This window comes from Sylvia atricapilla, chromosome 7 (assembly GCF_009819655.1).
Source record: "Sylvia atricapilla isolate bSylAtr1 chromosome 7, bSylAtr1.pri, whole genome shotgun sequence".
Lineage (NCBI taxonomy): Eukaryota > Metazoa > Chordata > Aves > Passeriformes > Sylviidae > Sylvia > Sylvia atricapilla.
Window position 1 is genome coordinate 13,782,866 of NC_089146.1, and position 24,600 is coordinate 13,807,465.

At 37.1% G+C, this 24,600-nt stretch overlaps 1 protein-coding gene across 2 annotated transcripts in view; it reads left to right on the forward strand.

Moving 5' to 3' along the window:
- The window catches only part of RAPH1 (Ras association (RalGDS/AF-6) and pleckstrin homology domains 1), an 87,816-nt gene that overhangs the window by 49,110 nt on the left and 14,106 nt on the right, over positions 1-24,600 (forward strand). The window contains exons 5-13 of one of the 2 annotated variants that reach the window (XM_066322665.1): positions 5,051-5,125; positions 12,625-12,702; positions 14,039-14,198; positions 16,337-16,458; positions 18,096-18,161; positions 19,571-19,714; positions 20,918-21,028; positions 23,710-23,808; positions 24,417-24,537. In XM_066322665.1, the coding sequence (XP_066178762.1) occupies positions 5,051-5,125; positions 12,625-12,702; positions 14,039-14,198; positions 16,337-16,458; positions 18,096-18,161; positions 19,571-19,714; positions 20,918-21,028; positions 23,710-23,808; positions 24,417-24,537 (976 nt within the window). The remainder of the gene's footprint in view (positions 1-5,050; positions 5,126-12,624; positions 12,703-14,038; positions 14,199-16,336; positions 16,459-18,095; positions 18,162-19,570; positions 19,715-20,917; positions 21,029-23,709; positions 23,809-24,416; positions 24,538-24,600) is intronic. The other variant, XM_066322667.1, reaches the window with a different exon arrangement.

The following is a 24,600-nucleotide window of genomic DNA, read 5'->3' on the forward strand; positions in this document are numbered from 1 at the left end:
CAAGGATAATAGGTGAGAGAAATCTTGAGGGTTTGGCCATGTAGGGCATTACTGGTTGTTTAGGTTAATGCAACAAATGATATTCTAAAAATCTGAAAGGTATTTTCATTTTCCTGGTAGCCCATTTGTTCTATCATGTCTAGCAAAATATGCTTTGTAGGTATAGGATTTGTGGTGGGTATAGAATTATTTTAGTATTGAAAAAGCACTCTGGTATAAGCAGCTGCTGTGAATTTAAGTACTGTGTTGAGTTTCCTGAAAACACTGAAAGGCAATTTTCAACAGCTGGTCCATACCAGACCAATAACGTCTGGTATTTTGATCTGAAGGTAGTGGATGTTACATTTGTCTTCAAAGAAAGGATGTAGGAAATCTTTGATGTCCAAAACATAGTTTGGAACAAAACTTCAGCCCATGTTCTTAAAAATATCAAGGCTTTGCTAAATGAACTGCACATGAACACTATTAATTTTTCTGACCTAATAGAGTGTAGAACTCTTAGGTGTTAAAGCTAACTTTACTCAAATCTAGTTTTCTATGTTGTTGATTATCCTCAGCAGCTAAAGTTTGTTACAGAAACATTAGTAGCCTTATTTACTTGGTTTTGTTACTTCAGATATTTTCATCGTCATATCTGAATTTTTGTAAGCAAAATTGTTTTTGCACAAAATATTTTTGTGCACGGCTGTTTTGGCTTCCCTTGAGAAAGGTATACATTTAATTTTATAGAAAGTTACTTTTCCAGTTGCACATCTTTTTTTAGTATTTTGAGGATTTTTTATTATTAAACATCCCTGTGGTTTTCAGTATTATTTAGAATAATTGCATTTAGAAGTTAAAATATGACACAGTTCAAACCAGTCATCATTGGCTGCCTCTACATGGTGTAAAATGGTTTTCCTGGCTTTGGTAAGTTTTCTTTCATTATTTTTCAATGTTCAAGTTTTTAAACTAGGTTGAATTCCTGCAATTTAGTTTGAAGTCTGTTCCATATTATGAGGAAGGACTAAACCAAGAAGTGAATAGCTTCCTTTATATTGTGGTTTTGTCTCCAAAAGAAGTGATTTTGGCACAAAAAAGTTGTGAACATATTTGGTACCTGTTGGTAGGCTTCATCTTTGCGTGTTTAGGGAAAGAAGAGTATTTTTAAAGATTATATAAAGAAAGGAACCGAAGGAGTATTGGGCTACAGTGTTACTGCCTTTCCCAGCTTCCTGGGGTGAAGTCTTGTAGCAAGATTTATATTGACAGATTCCACGTGACAAAAGGAAATGTGGTTTTGCTCTTAAGAGTCCTCTTAGAGCCCATCGCTTTTTCCTTCCTGGATGCACACTGAGCCTGTGGTGGTTTGAGTTCTGCCTGAGAAGTAGTGATGCTGGATTAACTGGGAATCCTGAGTGAAGTCTGGCTTCCTAACAATCATTTAAAATATCAAGGTATAAATGTTGGTTTTAAAATTCTTTTAGTGACAGATAGATCCCCCTTTAGTAGAAGATTTTAGCATCTGCTAGTGTCTGTTAAGTGAATGTTAAGTGTATTTTATACATATAATAGAAATATCTAACAAGCTGTTCCATTTGTACTGCATTTGCAGCATATAATTTCATACAAAAACTTATAACAAAGTATGGCTGTTACTAATGGCTGCATTTCAAGAAAGCTATACTACAAATAAAATATGCAACTTAAAAAAAACCCAACATCTACTAGAAGTAAACAACTGTAGGCAGCTTTAGACTGTGCACGTGTTGTATGCTCTTTGTGTTTGCCTCCCTGACTGCTGACCTAGAGATATGTGATCTTTCAAAGAATTTGGTAAATTAGGCATCGATTCTTTTGACTTGGTGTTATTCATATTGAATTAGCTGCACTGAGTATTTAGTGACTGCAGGAGTTAAATACTCTTCCAGCACTGTTACAGTCTGCTTCTTCTACAATTTCATGCTTAGTATAAATGACTGCATGGTTTTGTCTTCTCTGAAGCTGTGACAATTTTGATGGTTCCATTGTGTTGCAGACTACTTTTATTTTCCAGCCACATTTAATTCTGGTTGTGGGACAATTTGAAAAACCCCTTTAAACTGAAAATAGCCCCTATGAGAAATGGTGGCCTTGTACTGGAGAAGCAGTCAGCTTACTGCAGCAGGATAGAAAAATGCATGGCACTGCAGGAGTGGGAGGGACGCATACTAGTTCATGGAATTGGTTTTATACCCTAGGTAAATCTAAGGTGAGGCACTGGGGGAGAGACAACTTTCTTGGTAGAACTTGAGTTCTTGTTGTGATTGGAGCAGGTGGAAGAACAGGTGCTTTTCATGGTGGAAGGCTAAAAATGTCTCTCTAGGAGTAATTAACGTTTTGGTTTTCCTGGATGTCATTACAGTTCTTTTTAGTCTAGTGAAGTACTTGGGGCAGAAAAGTAGGTTAATTTGTTTGGCAAGATCGGGTATTTATATTGTCAGAGCTTTGATATGTATTTCAAGGCCTTAAGTAGAGAGGAAGACTGGGCTATTTAGATCCTTTGTGTGGGCCATTGTGATTGTACTATCTAGACAAAACTAATAAAATATTTATCTTCCCCTCAACAATGGAATATTCTAGGAGCAACATCTGTTTACCTCAAAGCTTGATGTTTGAGCTGAAGTCTTTCTTTGTAATAGACTAAATGCTTTAAAACTGGATTGTGAAAGAAACGCATTGTTTTAAAATGAATTAATTCATCTACTGGCTTGTGTATGTCAAATATTTAAAGTCTTATGTGCTTTTACTATTTAGCTGAGCTGTAATTTCTACAACTCGGGCTTTCGGATTGCTTTGCTACTTCTGCTCATTCTAACTTTTGGGTATATGCAGTACTGCAGAACTTGTTAAAGGGTAGGAAGAAGCCATGCACAAAAAATGTCTGGAAAAAGCTGTTGCCTTCCTAGGCATGTTAGCTCTGCACCTCCAATTCATATAGGTAGTTGTCATCACACTGGTGTTCCACATTTTACTGGCCAACCCCTAGTCCCGTAAAATATCATTATCAAAGTTTCAAGTGGCTATTATGTTGTAAGAAGGATATGGCATTCCCATTTTTGGATAGTAGTTCCGTAGTGGAGAGAATGTAGTCAAATGCAAGATACCAGCAGCCAAAATGACCAAAAGAGGAAGAAGGTTAATTGGCCTACCTTGAGCTTCCCTGTAGGTGAAATACTCTCCAGCAAATAGTATTTTCTTTAAGGAGAGATTCAATATCCTTTCTTTATCCTGACACTATTGTTGACTTACAGGCTAAGACAGAAGGTGACTAAACTCTAAGGAAGAGGCTGCAAGTGTACATTGTAATGTTCCTTCTGCTGCTCTGCTCCATTCACCAAGAAAGTGATCTGTATTAATCAGAGTCCGTGATGACTGATAAGAACTCTGTGAAGAAACTTGTAAAAGAATTTCCTTGAACTTGTCACTGGATTTTTATACTTTTGGGGTTTGGATTGAGCTAACCATTTTATTCTGGAAGTTGTGTAGCAATATGTTGTAATGAGACCATCCTAAACTGACTCTGTGGGAAGTTAGAGCCTCTGTGTAAGACAGGATACAATTAAGTATGACTATAAATAATTATACTAAGTTTTACAAACCCTCAACAGTATGGCTTGAACTAGGCAGCACTGCTGTGCATCTAAAACATACGATGTAAATACAGACTAATTAATATGCAAGCAGAAAAATCTTAATTAACTCTGTAACATAAGTTGTGTCTGTGTTAGTGGCTAAATACGCAGGTAGAGCTTTGGCTGGAGCCTGGGTTTAACTTCAAATGCTGCATAGAGTCTTTTCTGAGGTGTAACTTTTAAAGCCTCATTGAGATCCTTAATTGCTCATCACAGCATGTGGCAGTCACATTAAGTGAACTCTCCCTGCAGGAACTGTATTCACTAAATTATTTGATATTTGATATTCATGCCTTGCATGAAGCTGTAGACATAGACTCTTCATCTTTTTTCAGACTATACCTTACCATGGCACTGAAGAAGAGGTGGGATTCTATATTGCTAATTACTAAACAAAAGTATAGTAAGCATGTGTAGTTGATATGCCTTGTTCTGTATAGCACTGAAACAAATAAGGCCGAGATAATTGTAACCACATGGGGCAAAACTTGCAGGATGGTGGTTGAACATAGGAGATTTACTTCATGCTCCTTTAAGTCTTTTAAATGCTCTTGTTAAGTGCCAGAGTACTAGTCTAACTTCCATAGCAGACTGGACTCTGTGGTCTGCAAATTGCTGCATGATGATGGTTTTGCCTGTAGCAGGTGCCGGAGAAGATAATCATTCGGGGATCTATCATTAACTGATTGCTGTCTTTCTCTATGGTTTGCTTGCCCTCTACTGATTTTGCTTCCCATTTTGAAAAGAGATGAAAATAAATCTGCTGATTTATCTTCCCAAGAGAAGCATGGGATTTGTAATTTTATAATTTGGACTATACAAAAGAAGAGAGACTTAAGTCCTTTAAAAAAAAGGACATGAATTTTAATACAGGTTGGTTTGTCGTTGTGGTAATGTCTTTCTTTATTAAGAATGAAGGAGCAACCCATGTAGAAAGCATAAAACCAGGATGTCTCCCAGATGACCAGTTTATAGTGGCTCTGTGTTTGTGTAGTGGAAGTAGAATGTTTGGTTTTAGAAGACTGGACAGGATTTTGAAAAACATTGTAAGAGCGTATTTCCTTACTTTTATAATTCTAAATGTCTTTACAAATAAGTTTTCTCTTGCAGAAAGGAAACCAGTGGCAGGTAAGCAAAAGTTTTCTTAATTCTATTGTGTGACATTTTGTACAGGAGAAGATTAAAACAGTGTCTTCTATTAGCACAATTTTTTTTTTACATCAGTGTATCAGGCTTGTAGTGTTTGGGAATGTTCATGTTTTTATGGGAGGGGAAAAAAGCGATGATGTAGGGGTTTTTTCTTTTAAACTCTGCTTTGTCTTCTGTAATCAAGACACCATAAAATTACTATACTGACTTCCTTTGACCTATGTTCTTTCTCTTTCTTTCTGCACAAGCACTCCTATTTGGACAGGGAAACCTCCCTTCTTCTGAGAAACATTGCAGGAAAGCCTTCTCATTTGCTGACCAAGGTGATGATGCTTCTTTCTACTGTATGTGACTATTTCTATGTAGAAAGAATGCTTTTGGTGTGTGCTATGCTTTTCCACCCCTGCCCTTCCCAGGAACTTCTGCATTTGCTTACACGATTCTCCTGATTGTCCAAGGTGCTTTTAAAGGCTGTATTGTTTGTTTCTGCAGATTTATCCAAGTGTTCAAGTTCTTGACAAATACTTAATAGCCATATTAGCAGGTAAAAGGCCTTAGTTGGAAAGGATATGTACTGAGCTAGTTCTTTCGTTCCTGTTGCCATTTGCTAGTTCAAAAAAAAAAGAATCTACCTGTGAAAAATATGTGGGAAAGTTTAGTAGTTTTAAAAGCCATTTGTGGCCTTAAAATAAGTTCTCTTGCTGTATTGAAGACAAACTAGTAAGTAATGGCATATTTGTTATAACATCTTGAATGTTGACTGAATGTAATGTCAGGGGAGAATATCCTAGTAAGACAGTGGTCTAATGAGCCAGGTATGTACGAATCTTGATTATAAATTCATTTTCTTTACAGGAAAGAGATCAGTAATGTACTAAGAGGTCACAGATTTTCATTGAATTTGCTAAGAATTATGTCTTTTATATGTATTTCCTTTTGAAACTAGAGGGCAAGGGATGGAGTAAGCTATATATCTTGGATGAAAATACAGGCTGGGATGAAAGCTTCATGTAGCTCAGAACTTTGAATATTTGGTAACTGAAGTGGGAGGTGTCTCTGATGCTAATACAAACTGTAAAACCATTTCTATGGGTTTTTTTTTTAATTTACAGACATTCTAGTGGAGATACCTCAGACAAGCCTGAAGTAACAAAATGCAATTTGGTGATCTCAAAGCAGTAAGGATCATTTCCTCTGGGCATAAGTAGTCTGTATTAAGCAGTAAAAATTTAGAACTAGTGTACTGCTTTTTTCTTAAATACCTTAATATCCTTCTCAAAATGCTCAGCATGTATCTTGACAACAGATTTTCAGGCTGTCTTCCAGAGGTGTACAAACACCCAAAAGCAAGTAATTTTCTTCTCTTGTGATTGTTTTGCTTAAATTTTAGGTCCATACCTCTGCCTTGACCCACCCCCAGTAGCTCTTGGTCCCCCTGCACTGCTCAAGAAAGCAAACAGCCACCAAAACAGCAATTGGCTTGATTGCAAGTAGCTTGACAGTCATGGCACAAACAGAAACCAGAAATTTTCTTTCATCTCCATGTGTCTTCAGATCCGCCCTTCTGGTTGTTTATATGTGGGATGAGTGTTAGTTACCATACAGGAACTGAATTTTAAAAAGTGCATTAAACGATCCCTTTGTGTCATATGACCATAGAGTAGCTCCTTTAAGCATTCTAATATACTCCAAAATGAAATGTTTGTATTTTTAAATCTGTGTTGGCTAATTAGGCTTCATAGCTCTTTGATTCAGGTGCTTTTGGTGAGCCTTCTGATTTTCTGAGTGTGATATTGGCAGCTTGTCTGTCTCAGTATAGTCTCAGTGCCTTCTGCTTCTGACTCCTGAGCACACAGGCCTGGAGTGGAACTTACTGGCTCCCTCCTGACCTCCTGCAAGCAGAAATACCTGTAGCAAAATGATGTAATGGAAGTCCACTTTGCTGCTTACATCTTTTCAACTTGCTGTAACATTGGATAGGCCTCTCTGTGAGTGAAGCAGTCCCAAGAAATGGGACATTCCCTTATACCAAGGTGTTAGATCATTTGACTGTTGGATCTATTGCAGGTCTTTGCTGGTGTCCTTGGTGTGTCAAACTGTTTCTGTCTTTACCTGTTTCTGCTTGTTCCCCTTCTCTGGTATGTCTGCATCTTACATGGAGACTAGAACCATTTTTGTCCTCTGCTAATCTAATTAATTGTAGAATTCTAGCCATGGAGTGGATCTCTTCTGCATCACAAACATTCACAGATACAGTTCCTCTCTCAGCATAGGACAGATCTCAGCACAGAAAATTATGTATTTGTTTTGATGTCTTCATTTTTAAATATAATTTGAGGTATTACTGTTCATGCAGCATTCAAACCTTTGTTTGAAAACAGAAAGAAGTGAAAGCATATCTGTAAAGTAAGTTATTGAATATTGAAAATAAAGCAATGTAGCTTTATTGTCAAATCTGCACACTTTTTTCCCTATCGTGAATATTGAAAACTAAGCTTAGTACTGTGAAATTAGAGTACATGCGAATAATTTTAAGAATACTAAGGGTCAAATACATCTCAGTTTTGGCCATGAAAATAGAAATGTAACATGCTGGACTTTGAAGTGAGCATTTCTTCTACTGTTGTGATGCATGTGAAGCTGAAACGACATTCAGGGAGACAGGTGATAGTGATTTATTGAAGTAATGATTCAGATAGTATGTCAGCTTCTGGAGGTAAAGGGACCATGTTATGCCTTTTCTTCCCAAATAACAGGTATTTAATTTTTCTTTTCTTGTTGACCTGAAAGACAAAAATTTTGCATATGGATGTTCATTCTGTTGGTTTGTAGATATTGGTTCCTGCACACTGTGATTCCATCAGACTTTTGATTAAATCAGTTGTGATGTTGGCTTCATGCATCTTAGGCCACTCTGGTGAAGATGTGCTCATTCTTGAATTAAGCATCTGTTTAAGATTTGGGGTTTATTAATGCAGTTTAAAAATACATTCTTTGCAGATTAGAAATCAATTGCTGTAAGGACAATCTAAAAGCTTTCTGAGGCATTTGTGATGTCCTGTGTAATTTTAATGTGACCTTTTGTATTTTTTATTACACTAACAACATTTTATATATTGGTCATTATAATAAAAACATAATTTATATATTATTTATATTAATCTATTGTAGTTGCAGTGTTAGATAAATCAGCCAATGTTCTGAACTCTTTCTGCCCTGTTCCTCATATCCCTTGAGCTTTTTGTCTGACTAAAACTCCTTGTCAGTCTGTTACATTGTAGTCAACTTTCCACTCTCAGACTTCCTTACTGTGGTTTCTAGGGCCTGTTCTTCCACCTGGTTTCTTTGGGTTTCTTCCCCTCTTTACTGTTTTTCTCCTGGTCCCTGTCGCAGTCCCGTTTCTTGTATAACTGTTTGCCCTGGTGAGAAGCCTGGCCTGGAGCTGTTTACTGGGCAGGCCCTGTTCAGAGGCAGGTGGATGATAATGCAGTGCAGATGGTTGCTTCAAGGCATGACGAGCCAGTGAAATTCCTGTGGATTTTTTATTTCATCGCCACCAGCTTTGTCAAATCTAGTCTGAGTAGTCTTTCAGGCAGACAGCAGAATGCATGTCTCTGCTGATTAAGGTTCTGTTCTGCCATAACTTGAAGCATAACTTCAAAAGGGCACAAGTCTGCTTGGAGCCGTTAACCAGTGGTGCACCTGAGAGGTCAATACCAGATGCAGGGACTTTTCAGCATCTTCCTTAGTGATATGGGGCCTTCTTTGCCCTTACAGACTGTGGGGAAGAGGATCCCTTCTGTGGGAAGTTGTGACAAGAGCCAGTGTGACATTGAGATACATTTAAAATGTAACTACTGCTTTCTGTTCAGAAGCCATCTTCTGTGTCTGAGTTAGGCTTCTAATAGGAAATAGTTTGTGAATGGTGAACAAAGTAAAACAAAGGAAAAATATGTCACTACCCAAGTGTAGTAACATTGTAATATGAGACCTTTTCAGGTGAATAATTCTCTGACACAGCTCCTAAAACAATAGTACCACTTCACAGCCATTTCCATATTTAGTAGCATAATGCAATATGGTGACAATGACAGGAATATTCCAGAGGTATAGAAAGGTCTGTACTAAACTGGGAAGGCAGAAGGAGGGAATGTGTGGTGAGTCTGAGGGAGGGTGAACCCCTTCACCAGGATGAGTGCACACACACATTCAGTGAGCTTTCACATACTCATGTCTTGCTTCCCTTTCTGCTTTACCCAGATAGAGGTGGTATAGAGTTATTATGAGAAGAAAAGCAATAAACATGTTTTGAGAATGACTGTGAAATACTGCTGTAAACACAAGGTCACTGTTTATAAATGGACAGTGCCATGACTGCAGCACATTTTTAGGGTAGGAGTATTCTGCTTGTCATAATGAGTTTATCAGGAAATACAGAAGAGCTGCTCTTAATATTCACACCTTTGCTTTTAGTGATGATCACATACACTATTGTTCTAGTGTTCTTTTTAATAATAAATTAAAGCAATCAACAGAAAAACTTCATTAATGAGATTAATATTCAGACTAATATACATTAAATATAACCAAAAGTAATCTTAGCTCAAAGCTTCAAAATGCAAGTATAACAGTAGTCCCAGAATAGTCCTGTCAAAGTGAGGAATTTGTGGCAGTTTGACAGTGATGCGTACTGCTGTTACAAGAGAGTATCCTTTTCCTGCCAAAGGTGAAAGTGGCTCTCCATTATGTTTTGTGTTTCCAAGGCTTGCCTGTGCCTGTAAAAACAGTCTAACCAGGGAATGGATTCTGCTGAATTTTGCCTGCTGAGTCAGTTCTCCAGATCAGTCTGTGATGGAGCTGTGTGTGAGTGTCCTGTGAGCAGTGATGCTGTGCAGAGGAGGCAGGTTCATGGCCATAGCAGGGGCTGACATTGTCTGTTCTGCCTGTGAAGCTGTGACAGCACAGCAGTCCTGCCATTTACCTGCATCTTTATAACCCTTCAGCAACTCCTGGCACTGTTGCCAGTATTTGCTAGCAAAGGGGAAATAAATGCCTGAGTTAGATGTGGTTGGGCTGGATGTGCTGGCCGTGTTAGTTGGTGGCATTGAAATACGTGACTAGAGTTGCAGTCACCTGTCTCCCTGTGCAGTGAAAGTGGTGTTAGCCTATTAGTACAAGCTGATGGACAGCACCTGCTTCCTGCTGGATAGAAGCTGTGTTGCTTTCATGTACAGGGGGCGGAGAGAGTCTGTGCTTGTGTCTAAGTGCTGCTCTTGGGTGGCTTTGGTGGGCAGGGCACTGCTTTCTTGGGCCATTAGGAGAGAAACAGAATACATGGTTGTGAGTTTTGGGGAATTATTAAATTATTTGATTAAGGAATCAAAATACATAGTTCTTCCTCCTTCTCCCATGAAACATCATTTGCCACATCAGCAGTGATGGCAGCAGTGGCCTGAGCTTATCAAAATAACTTAAAATCTTTGACAACTATATGCTTTCAGAAATTTCAAATTCTTGCTTTGTTTTCAAGTTAGTAAATTCAGACCTCTTTTTATAATTTGTTACTGGTTGAAACCAGTTCTTATTTTGGTAATTGCAATTCTGTTTTGTTTAGAGGGGTTTTTTAATTTGATTTTGTTAAACTCTAATATAAAGTATAAGGAATCTTAATCTCTGGACATTGAATTGAGTAGGAAAGTAAAAGTAATTGGTACACATTAAAATACTGAGTCCTTAAAATCTTCTTTGGTCTACATATTTATGACTTCTCAAAAGCATTTTAGGGAATAAACTTTGAGGTCACCAAAGATATTTGAGCTGTATTGGCACAGGTATATGAGAGGCCACAGCTGCTTGTTCCTTGCCCTGTGTTGCTGCCTGTGTGCTGTGGAGGGCAGAGCTCCTGGTGCTTTGCACTGATGTGCAGTGAAATGGGCTGGAAAATCGTGCTGATTGGGTTAATGAGCAGCTTTTCAAAACTGTGAATTGCAGTTTCTCCAAATATGTGATAAATGAGTCTTTTGCTTTACTGACTTCATGATGAGCATGCACATAGCATCACTTCTACAAACTTCCAAGTCTTCCACAGAATAAGCTCAGTTGGAAGGGACTCACAAGGGTCATCAAGTCCAACCGCTGGCCCTGCACAGGACACCCGCAGGAGTCACCCCATGTGCCTGAGAGCGGTGTCCAAGTGCTTCAAGCCCCGTCTGGCTTGGTGCTGTAAAGGCTCATATCTTAGTAACAGTCTATTTCTACACATTGAAATGGTTAATGTTAAGGAGTAGGAAGACTAAAAGATTGTTGTTATCGTGGCATGGTTTGTTTTTCATGGAATGCTAATCTGATTTAACCTTTCTAAGCTATAGGACGCCATTGCAATTGTGAATAAAAAGCTGTAGCTCCCTGCTGACTAGTAAAAGCAATGTTCCTGGGTAATTCAGTGCTCAGATAAGGTTTCAGGCTCACGTTATTTCTGCTCGTGTCAACTTACTGGTTCATTTTATTGGAAAGAATTACATTTCTCATGAGGCAGCATACTGGTGTGTCCAGCTGATGTTTTTTCTGGTGCACAGGATGGTCACAGATGTGAAGGACCACAAGCTACTAAGAGTGCAATAAATAGCAAGGGAACGTTCTTTAGCAGTTGGTATGAACATTAGTAATTTATTGAGAAGTCAAAAACTTGAACTCTGTGGATTTCAGAATAACTGAATATTGACTTTTACAAGAAAAGCAAGCATCTAAACACATGGTAAAGAAACTATGAATTACATTCATAGAAAAAAGCAATAGAGAACTAAATGTTTATAGCATGCTGGATGTTATGATGGGATGTGGTACTCAGGCTCTGGTAAAAATATTAATTATTCTTTTTTAAGGATACTGAATATTTTGGAAAAGATTTCCATGGTTTCTAATAGACTTGTAAAAGTAATTATGATGGTTTTAGATATTAATCAAAATGAAGATCCGCAGTTTAAGATTTTCAAAGTCTGAAAATTGCATACGACATTTTCAAAACAATGGTTGCTTTTTTTAGCTGCATGTTTCAAGTGCAATTTCAACAGAAATAGCTATAATCTTCAGAATTTAAAAAGTTTTATTGCTAGTCTTAAAAAGTCACAGTTTTCTTCAGCATCAACAAATAGCTTTAAGCTAAGAATTTTTAATGTATTTCCAATTGTAATAAAAATAGATTATGTTGAAGTGCAAAAGAATGCTTATTTGTTTTGTGTCTTAGAATACTTGAAACAAGGAGAATTAGAGGTTGGATTTAGTAAGGACAAAGTGAGTGTTCAAACATCTTACTGCAAGCAGATTTAACAGCTTAAAATCTTTCAAACTAATGCATGTAGTGTGGAATCCTAGTTCTAAGATTTGTTTCTGTGCTTTCTGTGTGCTTTTAAATTCAGATACTTCTTGGCATGCTATTTGTGTTTTATGTTGATCAACCAAAAATCTATTGGTGTACTCCGTTGTATATTCTTGTTGAATATGTATTGTCCTGACCTATGACTGTAAATGTATAGTATGCTAAAATATTTCATAGCGTAAAGCTATTTACAGTACAGACCAAATACCTACACAAAATACATACCTCCAGTATGTTATGTTGGAGTTAATGGCAGTTGTATCTCTAAATATGAGATAGGAACACTTTTTGTCTTAAAAGCCAATAGTTTTCATCATCACTAAGAAATAGCTGGAGATTTATAGTTGAACAAATCAGCAATTCAGTTCAGGTTTTAAAGCATGGTAGCCTCAAACCCACTGAAACCTGAAGTTTGTGTTAACTGGTTTGTGTGTTGTGTCCCCCTAGGAGGAACAGGCTGCTAAACTGAAAGCTGAGAAGATTAGGGTTGCATTAGAGAAGATTAAAGAAGCACAAGTGAAAAAGGTAAGTTATTTATACCAATTTATAAGTTCCTTTTTTTTTTTTTTTTTTTTTTAACCTGGAAAATGCAGGCAAATTTCATTTGTGTCTCTTACCTGTAAGTTGGGTTTATAAAATAAGAGCACTGTGGTGTTCTAATCTTCAGTGGTAATTTGCTTTCCCATCTAGAGTGGACATAATTAGGAAAATGCTAGGATGTGGAAGAGCATTATGTTTTACTTAAGGAATAGCTTGTTTTTCAGCTAGTGCTCTTTGGGAAGATTTCATCAATTTCCACCCAGAGCTGAAATCAAGGTCCAGCCTCCTGAGATTCTTCTTGTACAGTCTGCAGTTACGGTTAAAATTTGTGCCTGTTTTCTTCACAGCCTTTTCTTGACAAGCCCTTTCCTATTACGTATAGCAGGATTTGCCAGTGTTAAATGGAAGAGAAGTATTCCAGGCTAAAGACAGAGGTTACCAAATGGAGAAAGTCTACTGCCATTACTTGATGTACTGTCAAAGAATATAGGGTGCCCTTAAAATTTAGCACTTTTATTTTATGACGAGTTTTTCAGTAGCTTAAAATGCCTTTCGCATTAATTGTAGATCAAAAACTGTCTTGGCTGGAAGACAGGAAATTAACTAGTCAACCAGTGTATTACAGCTAGTAGGCTTTATCTTTTCCACCTGAACAAGATGTAAAAATGGAAATAATACTGAATAGCAAAAAGAATCTGTTGCCTTAAGTCTTTTGATTCGTTTAAAAAAAAATGAATTTTGGTTTCTGGACAGTGACCTCTTTAAAATGCCTATGAAAAGCCATTTTGTTTTAAAAGCAGATTTTTTCACACTACTGCTTCATTTTCCCCAGAAAAGGATTTGTATTGCTGTATTGTTTACATAATGACCATTTTTAGAAATACCGTAGGAAGCAAGCAAAAAGCTCAAACTGCACATATGAAAAATTCTGATTCTTTGTAAGCTTGTGCAGAGCTCTGTGTCTGTTTGTTCCACCTCGGTATTGTCCGAAAGACACTTTAATATCAGAACAGGACACTTTGGCAGGAAGGCTTTTTTTTTCCTTCTTAACACACAACTGAGGGACTTTCTCATTGTGTTGGAAAGACCTTTATATTTACTTTCATATGCTGAAGGAGAACAGTGTCTTGTTAGGTGTATGTGATAAAAATATCTAGCCATTATTTATGACTTCCTACATTTTGAGGGAATGTTTTGATTGAACTTCATGCTACTGTAAGAAAACCTTAAAAGAATAAACAAGACCCTAGAAACCTTATTTTTATTCAAAATGTGGTAGATTAATCCTTCTTTTTGTTTTCTTGATTTTTCTGCTTAACAGTTGGTGATCAGAGTCCATATGTCGGATGACAGCTCAAAAACAATGATGGTGGATGAGAGGCAAACAGTAAGACAAGTATTAGACAATCTGATGGATAAGTCACATTGTGGCTACAGTTTAGACTGGTCATTGGTGGAAACTATATCTGAATTGCAAATGGGTAAGTAATAATTATAAGCATTTCTAATTCTTAGTCATTGATACAGTGCTAGTCTACATCCTCAGAATGATTTAAATACTTGTCTTCATAATGTTCATCTCCCTGTTCATTAATGTAGTAAATGCTATTTCATGTAATAAAGCTCATGATTGACCTTGTTTCAGAATGATCTGAAAATTATTTCTTTTATGTTAAAAGCATGGCTAAATTCTGTGGTGTGATGTAGAAATCTTACTAATGTGTGGTCACTGAGCCTCTTGGTTTTGATGTGTTCTTCACAGAAGAAAGAAGTAAGAGATAAAAAAAACCTTACTATGCTTCTTCCTCTTCATAAATAGTATTTTGAACTGATCCTAATAACTCCTGTTGCATAAAGCTATCTAGATTTTTTCCTGTTAAATATCTTAATGCAATTAACAGTATTCCTCTAAAAGCACTTAGAACACCTTTGCACTTCATTGCACATACCACATTGTTTATTTAACCAAAGCATATAGCATCTTAATGGAAAATAAGGGGAATGGGTAAGGTGCATCTTCCCTATTGGCTTGGATTAAAGACAAACAGAGAAGTGAAGCCAAATACCTTGATTTCAAATTACAGTGAAAGTTATTGTTTCCTCTCTTTTGGTGAAACCTTGTCTATTTTATAGACAACAACCATGCCAAATGGTTGTTGTGGGCTGACAGGATATTCTTTGAATCTTCTACCTATCGCATGAAAACCATTATCTTACTGGGCTCAAAAACTTAAAAGTTCAGTAAACTGTGCTCTTGTAATGAGAGCTGATACGTTTTGAAAGCTATCCAATTTCACTAATGAAGCTGTAGTGAGATGTAAACCTTTGTAACATAGTCATCTGAAGCTTTTTTGTTTTATTCTTCTGTTAGGTAATGACTTTTTTACTTTATTGGAAGGCATTGTTGCCGTGTTGTTATAGAGCTTGATGGAAGCCATGAATTGTAACTCAGAAGCTTCTTAGAAAGACCTCAGAGACGGCATATAATGTGTTGCCATCTGACACTCCCTGTAGATGACATTTTGTTGCACTCACACTAAGATGTTAATGTGTCATCTGGGTCTTCATTAGCAATAGCTTCTAGGCTGTGATGAGCCATATACAAAATGTGAGCCACATACACTCTGTAAGAATTGATTTTGTGGGGAAAAAAACAGTGTTCTACTTTCAGGTGCAATTGACAGGTCAGGCAGGTCCCAGACGATTCTGAAAAAATTAATTTCCTGAAATGTCACTGTGTGGCCTATGTGAAGAAGGAACAAATTGTAAACAGCTAGATTCTATTTCCATGTGTTTAAAGGATGCGAAAGTTGGTCTGGTGGTTTCCCAAAGATTTCTTATTATTTTATTTTCAGGAGGATTTTCAGCTATTTTCTACCATTTCAGTAAATTTTTGTCTTTTTCTTTACTCTGCTCTCTTTTGTCTATTTTCAGTATTCTGAAGTGCTAGTGCACTAGTGGTAAGTTTTTCAGTGGAGAGTCAAAACTCAGAGCTTTGACTGAGAACTGACGTTCTTGGAAGCTGTCGTTGATACATCATTTATCAACAGAGATCATAGAAGTAGACAGTGTCAGCTTTCAGACTTCTTTACAATACCCCTACTAGCCATGGGTATTCCGCATTTCAGAAGCCTTTTGTTTTCCTTCTGGTCATTGCCCACTTTTTGATATTTTATGAGTGAGATAGTCATTGAGGATGCAGAAACAAGTTTCGTGCCAAAAATGCTGCCTGATCCATTCCTCTGGGAATTGTGTAGACCAGAAAACACATAAATGTGATAACCTTCTTATTTGTGTTCATAAACTTTAAAATGTTATCATTTGAGTCTGCAGTGTTCCTGTGGGATGGGAGGCCTCAGATAAAAAAAAAATAAAAACATTTCCTATGTCAATGGAATTATAAACCTGAAGATAAGGGAAGTCCATGTTGAGTGACTGGATGTAAAAAAATTAAACCAGACGTGTGGAAGTGGACAAAGTTCTTTTAGTCTCTTAGCATAAAATTCTTCCCCATTATAAGAGATCTTGAACTCTGTTTTCTCTGCATATATGCCTTGTCTCTCAGAAATGACAAAATGCAACAGATTCCAATATCTTTGCTCACTTGTTATTGCTGCAGAAAGGATCTTTGAAGATCATGAAAATTTAGTTGAAAATCTCCTGAACTGGACAAGAGATAGTCAAAACAAACTAATGTTCGTAGAACGTATAGAGAAATACGCACTTTTCAAGAATCCACAGGTAAGCTGAGATTCGTGCTGAATGTATTGGCTGATTGCAGTTTCTTGCTTCTTTGGTAGCATTCATCTCCATACTTTCATTTTGGTACTTGTATGTGTTAAAATGCCAGGTAACTTAACACTTCAGCACTGTGTACATCCACAGTGTTGTTGGCACAAAGTAAATTCTTAAGAGACAGCCATGAGCTGAAGCAATCTGTTTGCTTAATGTGTTTGTTAGTAGTTTTAATGTACATGAAGCCAGGCAGTTTCCAGGGATTTACACCCATACTTAGTGCTGCTCAATTATGTAAATATGCAAGAAAGGTGTTGACAGATATTGTTAATAGTAATGTCTCTCCACTGTGCTTTGTGCTGGCAAGAAGGGGAAGACAAAATCGAAGAGAATAGCTACTCCATGGTCAAGTGGCAAGTGAAGAGAGCATGTGTCCCTTCCTGTGGAAGCTGAGACCTGCCTCTGTGTGTTTCTGCTCCCTGGCTAAGAAACCAAAGGCCCCTTTTCCTCTCAAATGGCCTCAAAGACCTCTCTTCTCTCAAATAGTAGCTACACACCTGGTATCTGGCAGCACTTCCGTAGGGAAGTGAAGGAAAAGAAACTGAAGGGGAGTGGAGGAAAAGAAACAGAAAATCAGAAGGTGGCTCTTTGAAGAATTTGCATTGACGATTCACTTGATCTCTCTCTGTAATATCACTTGGTCCTTTTGAGTTGATAGATTGTTGTAAAATTTATTCCCTTTTGAGTTGATAGATTATTTTGATGTCTGTATGGCATCTATTGCTAATTTATTGGATTTAAACTGCAGATCAGTTTTGCATGTTTGTCCTATGGGACATCAGTTTACTTGATTTTATTTATTTTTAAGCAAGATTGAAAAACCAGGTCTTATGCAAGTGCTTTGCACTGAAGCACCAAATCTCTGTGTTCTTTTAAAAAGTTTGTAGATGATAGGATTACTATCAGTACATATAGTAGGCACTGTCACAGGAGTGAGGTACCAGCATAAACCAAATATTTCTCCTTGCTTTAAAATATTGAACTGGCAAAACTTTGTGAATATTTGGGTTTTTTTTTTTTCTGTACTAGAGCCAGGGGTTAGGAAGATGTTTTTCATTGTCTCAGTCTCTTCCAAACTGAATAAGAGTAAATAACTTATTTAATAAGATATGGTGCCTGTGCATAATTAAGTTCCATTTAAGAAGTAGACAAGTATTTAATTTAGTAATTCTTTGTGAAAATAAATATTTCTGTTCAGCAAAACTCAGACCAAGGTGGAAAGAAGTACCTTGTTTCTATGTGTGCTTCTTTGAACATATGACAGTATGTAACACATCTCTGGGGGTTTTTGATATTTTTGTTGTGGTATTTACAAGTTTATAGTATTTTTATTTCTGGATGCATTGTAACAGAGTTTGATCCGTGGAAAGGCAGGATAATGTTATGAGGCTGTTAGGTAAGAGTATGGACTGATTGATATTTCTGGTCAAGGTGATTATAAGTTACTTTGATGTATTATTTAGCAGTCTGACAGTTTCAATTAGTGTACAGCGTTTTGTTCTTGCTGCTACACAGAAGTAAACAAGAAATGCCATTTGACTTGATTTCAGAATGCCTATAGAAATATTAAACTTTTGTTACAGAACTATCTTCTGGGGAAGAAAGAAACCTCTGAGATGGCAGACAGAAATAAAGAGGTGCTGCTAGAGGTAAGAATGTCATACCAAAAAGGATACAGCGGTCATTTTGGAGCGTGAAGACAAACTGCAAAAGGTTGTGGTGATCGAAATTGATGGACAGAGCTGAATGTAATTCTGGAAGACTGTGATTGGAATGTGTTATATTTGACACAAATGGCTGTTTTAATGTAACACTATTTCAGATGTGATCAGTTAAAAAAAAGTTTCTGTATTTAGTTTAGTTTTTAAAATACCATACACAGTGATAATCAAATGGAGGTTGCCTGTAGCTATGGCTAAAACATTAATTTCAAGTTGAAATTTGCAGAACTGTTACCTGTTTTTTTGATCTGTCATGGTAGAGAATTTTTACTAGCATTTCCCAAATTTTTATTTCTAGAGAATTCTAGAGCATGAGTCTGGAGACTGGTCAAAGTTAATATTTCAAATTTTGATAATAAGCAAAGTAGTAAAAAATTTTTCAATTACATTTTAAAATTAAAAAAAACCCAAATATTGAATTTGAAGAAATGCATGACAAAAAAATAATTATTATCAAACACATCAATCAGTTTACAGAAATAAGGGCATAAAAGTCTGGAGCAAATAAAGCAAACAGTAGATTATAGCCTTCATAAGCTGAAAAGTAAATATTTTTGTGACATGCTGAAGTACCGTAGATTCCACTTGATTTCCAGAATAATGATTATGATTTACATAGTTACCCAGAAGTAAATATTTGGGGTATTTAATTTTTGATTAAATATAGTCTAATTTACAAGTAGCATATGCATGTTACTAGTATATTGTTAATATGGGGTTTAATAAGTGTGTGTTTGTATGCTCTGGATGAAAAAATTGTTCGATGCCACAACATGCAGAGAATTGTAACTCTGCTTAATTCTTTCTGTCTTCCAGGATTATTTATAAGTCTCTGTGGTGCATATTAATCTGGAGTGTATTGAAAGCATTTGGTTTTTCTCTGCTAGTTCTTTATAAATAGAACCTTAGCAGAAGTTGCACTGTTGTGGGCAGTTAGCAGCTGCCAAGTACTGCTGACATGACTTGCAGCCGTGTCTCGTGGATGCACAGTTCGGTTTGTGTGTACTTACACATATGAGACTGTATGAGGTGCCCTGTGACCTTAAGGCCAGGAGAGCCATTGGGGGATCTATTACTGAGAAGCAGTGATTAGAAAATCTTTACAGTAGCTGCTAATGATTTTTTTGTCATTGTTGCACTGGGCAAATGTTCAGACCCCTATCGTGTTTGTCTGAGTTACCATATTGCTTCTACGATTAATCTGCATCTCATTTCTCATGTAAAAAAAGAGCTGTTCCTGCTATGAGTGCATTCCTTGGATAAAGAATTTCAGTCATTCAAAACAAACCGTTGCATGCTGTCTGTTCTGTTTCCCAAACCACTGTGTTTATTGGCAGGAATGCTTCTGTGGAAGTTCTGTAACTGTGCCAGAGATCGAGGGAGTTTTGTGGCTGAAAGAGGATGGTAAGAAATCTTGGAAGAAACGTTACTTCCTTCTTCGGGCTTCTGGAATCTACTATGTCCCTAAAGGGAAGGCAAAGGTATGCTACTTAAAGCAATTGCTCTGAACTGTTTATTGCTGGTAAACAGTGCACACAAGATTTGGCTTTGAGTTTTGCCTTAGCTGTGCCTTTCCAAGTGCCACATCCAAAAGGCTGGCTTTATCGTGGAAATATTGTGTGAATTTTTGTGGCAGCACTTGATGTAAAGGGTGTAACCCCAGTTTAAAAATACAAGAATACAGGGGTCTGCTTCTTGAGTTAGTTTAGGATTAGGTGTTCTGAAATACCTGAGGAAAAGCTTTTGGTGGAGCTGAGAAGCTGGTCTTTGCTCAAGCAGAATTCAGGTAGAGGATCGAATTGCTCTGCAAATGTCAATCATGAAGTGTCAGACCAACTCCATAATCAATCTGCATAATTCCACTATGTTTAGCTGGTTCATATAAAAGGGATTCTTTTTGGACCAACTGATGCTACATTTTTTGAAACTGGTAAACGTAATTTCATTTCTTCAGGATCACTTACTCTGGTGTTCTCTGTATCAGTAATGTAAAATAAGTAGAAAACCACTACAGATACACTACGGCTTCAAGGCTGAACTACTGTGAGTTCCAGTCATCCATGAATCCATCAGTCTTGACAGCATCAGATAATTCCCAGTACAGGAAGTCCACCTTCCACACATCTGGGAACAAAGAGGAAATCTCTATCAGCACAACAGCTCCCTTTAGAGCTGAATGCATGTCAGATGTTCTTTCTATAATCTTTTGCTTCATTAAAACAATCTGTATGCAAGTAGCCTGTTGAAATTCTTTGCCCTATGCTCACTGCCAAACATCTTTAGAATTCTACTCAGTCACACTGGAATTTGGATAGCCTGATTATTACCAAGGTGAAATGTAACCAGCAGCTGATAGCTTCCTGATTAGCCAATCATACTGACTTTCTCCTGATACCTGCTCTGAGTAAACATTCATAGTCCAGTGTAGAATGTTGTCAAGAGGCAAAATGCAGACAAAACACAAAAACCAGACTGAATTCAGTTAAAAATGAAGGTGTGATGAAAGAGTTTATGCATATCTGCATCTCCTCCTTGTGTTGGAAGTTTTTGAATCAGATTAAAGCTAATATTTTAGCTTAACTAGACCTTATATTAGTATTGAATCTTAGCATTTGATTGATTGTGTCAATATGTGTGTGTTTTTATACAGATACTTTGTAAATGACTGTGTTTGTATTTTCTAGGTCTCACGGGATCTTGTGTGCTTTCTACAGCTAGACCATGTCAGTGTTTACTATGGACAGGACTACCGGAACAAATACAAGGCACCCACAGACTATTGTTTGGTGCTAAAGGTAACACCGCAGCAGTTGGCTATTCTTGGAATACACTCTTACTAGTTCTGAACCATCAGCTGCTTTTCATTTAATTTTCCTCTAGTTCTATACAATATGAACAGTTAGTGAGGAGTTGTTGCTTGTTCTCTGTGCTGGTTGTGACTTCATAAACGTTTTCATATTGCCCTGAATTGTTTTATTTCCAGACTGATGAATGCCGGTCTCTTTAACTGTTCATTATCCTCTAAAACATACACTAAGGTCTTCTTTTCCATTTGGCAACTCTATACCTTATAACTGTTTAGGTTCAAAGAGATAATACCCTTGAATTGTAGGTCCAGAGAAAGATTCAAGTCCACCCTTTGTGGACCAACCTGAGGGAAAAGGGATGCTGTAATGGAAGCATCTTCTGAGTATAAAGTACAGGTAGAAAGAACAAGTAGCAAAAACTGTTATAAAACCAGTGGCCTGATCTTAAACGGATCTAATAACTTGACTGCATCAAGTTATTTTAATTGCATCAACACATCTAGTTTCTGCTGACTCCCACATAGCGTTCAGAATGGTGTCATTTCTGCAAGATAGCTGGGTACCAAGCTATTTTAAAAGAGCCTTCACACTGTGTTCACAGCAAGTAAAGTGTCTTCATGGATTTGAAATGGTGCCATAGCAAGATGTGGTTATAGTTGCACTTCTCCCCTCCCTGCTCCAGAGCTCACGTGGTGCTGTACATGTCAGTACATGAGAGCGTTTACTGTGCCTGGAGTGTGTGGCTGCCTGTCCACTGCCTGAAAAAGGATTTCATTTTCCAGTGGACAGGGCAACATGTCCTTGAGCCCACTGAGGAGACACTGAATATTAAATATGTGACATGATATTAGTGGAGAAAGTACACAGCTGAAATTGGAAGTATTTTCCTTGTTCTTATAGGTCATTGAATTCAAACAAGAATGTTAGGATTCATAGGCATATATAAATCCCTTGAAGTAAATTGAATTTTTTCTACTTACATGTCACTTTCATCTACATCTACATCATAAATTATTTTTTCAGACTTTTTGACCACACAAAGTAGACTTTAAAAAAAATTTATTGTCATTCTGGCCATAAAATTTAATGGTAACATTAATGAAGACACAAAAATATGTAGAAATGGTCCCGAAGTAAGTTAATGGGGTAGATTTAGTTAGGTAGCTTACACCATATTTTCTTTGTGGAACTGACGAACCACCAAATTTTATATTAAGTGGGATTCAGTTCTGCCCTCATTAGTTCTTATAATGCTACATCAATGTTTTTAATTAGTACAAATGTATAGAAACCACACAGTTTTTAAATAGAAATAGAGTTTTGTGTCACAAAGGCTCACTAAGCTAGGAAGTAACTCCTTTGGGACAGGTGAATGGCAAATACAAACTGAAGGCCCAATTCTCTACTCACGTCCAGACTGGATTTGTCTTTATCTTCACTCCTTTGTTTATATCAAAACTTGGTGTGCTCAAGTTAGGTGCTGTGCTACTGTTAAATGTAACATTTCTGTGCTAGTCTATAACGGTAACTCCTTGGTCCTAAATGTCAGGTTTCTGAGAAGTTCTTTTATTTCTATATAACCAAATTTTGGAACAAGTCCAGGAAGCAGCTGGCTTGTTAGCAAAGTAACAAGTATTTACTTCTCTAGACTCTTCTTTGTTACACAACATGTATGTGAAGGAAGCTGGTATTAAAATATGAAAACAACTGCCTACTATCATAAGAAAATTTGTTATAAATATTCTGTTCATGGACATAAACAGCTTATGTTCATTTTAAAATAATTGGGTTGGAAGGCAACAGGATAAAATATTCTGAAAAATCTTAAGAGTTCTTTGATATATGTTTCAGACAGTCTTCAGTAAAACTTAAATACCTATGATCCTCTAGCAAAACTCTGTTGTGTCACTTTGCTGTAAGCTAACAGAGGAAATTATAGGAACTGGAGTATTCAGTTACCCCAACAGCTGAGAGACCTGTAACTTCTACAGCATGGGCAGGAAACAATTGAATAGTCCATCCAGAATGATTTCTAGTGTCTGATTTTTGAAAAACATGCGTTTGTTTCTTGACTGCTGAATTGATAAATACAGTGCCTTTACATTTTTTATAGATACATTTGGGAGCAGCAAGTGTTTTTAGATGATAGCCCTGTGTCAGTAGGGTGGGAATCTTGAAGGATCTGTAAGCTGAAAATGGAATTGTGCTTAACAGCATGTCACTTGGGGAGTGTCTCACTTAAGCTTGCAAAGGCAGAGAGGACCAGTGTGTTTGTAGTTTGGGGGATTTTTATGTGAGAGAAAGGTGAGATACCAGTTGTCTCTGTCAAGTGGTGAGTCAGTCCATCAGTACAGAAGACTCTTGATGGGTAGAAAGTACTACAGGCCTAAAGTAGTATAAGACTTGCCCTTTTTTTCTTGCCCTTTTTTTAGTGTTTCAAACTTGAAATCGGTACATGCTGGACACACTGCCAAGTGTGTGTGTGAAGCAATCACCATTGAAATTCACCTCCTGAAATATTATGGAACATTTTTAGGTGGGCTTAAATACGGATTACAGTTGAAGAGCTTCCAGCATTAGGTTTATCTGTATAGTCCTCAACAAATAAGTGCTCTCCATGTGTTCCTAGCTGTGAAAACAGTGAGGAGAATGTACATTTTTTTTTGCAGCATCCTCAGATCCAGAAGAAGTCCCAGTATATCAAATATCTGTGCTGTGATGATGTAAGAACACTACACCAGTGGATCAATGGCATCCGCATTGCTAAGGTAACCCCCAGCCATCTTACACTGTTATCATGAGAAGCTGTCATCACCTGCTTAAAACCATTTACAGTTACTTAGCAAAATACATGGTAAATCTGACTTCCCTCTGTTTAACTATTCTGAACATGAACTGAAAAATCTTCTTACATTTTTCATTCCTTAGCAAAATTATTAGGCTTTGTTATAATAATTCAGTAATTGGGCTTTTTCTTCTTGTTTTTGCTGCACCCCTGACACATGACACAGTTCTGACATACATCATGGATAGATTTTAGCCAGCTCCTTTCAGATTTTAAAAAAGAAGGCATATGGGAAAAGAGAACTTAGAAAATAGAGTTGATTTCCAAGAGCCTCAGCTTGTCTTAGTTTATTTATTGGGCCATTTCTTGCTTGACACTGTCTCTTCCAGGATAAATAAATAGTTTTTCTTTCTTTCAGCAATTCACTAATACTATTCATATTGCCTGAACTCCTTAACATAGAGCTTGTGTTGCTTTGGGGGGACTGGCAGGAGGAAAAATGTAATGGAGAAGCGACAGGTGGAGCTCAACAGTCTGAAAAGAGTGTACAGCCTATATAGAGTTATTAAACTTGTTTGTCATTTTGCTTAGTACGGGAAGCAGCTCTACATGAACTATCAGGAAGCATTGAAGAGAACAGAATCAGCATATGACTGGACCTCTTTGTCTAGCTCCAGTATCAAGTCAGGCTCCAGCTCATCTAGTTTGCCAGGTAACAACGTGATCTATCTCATAATAGAAAGATTCAATTGCCTTTGTTATCATCTGCTGTCTG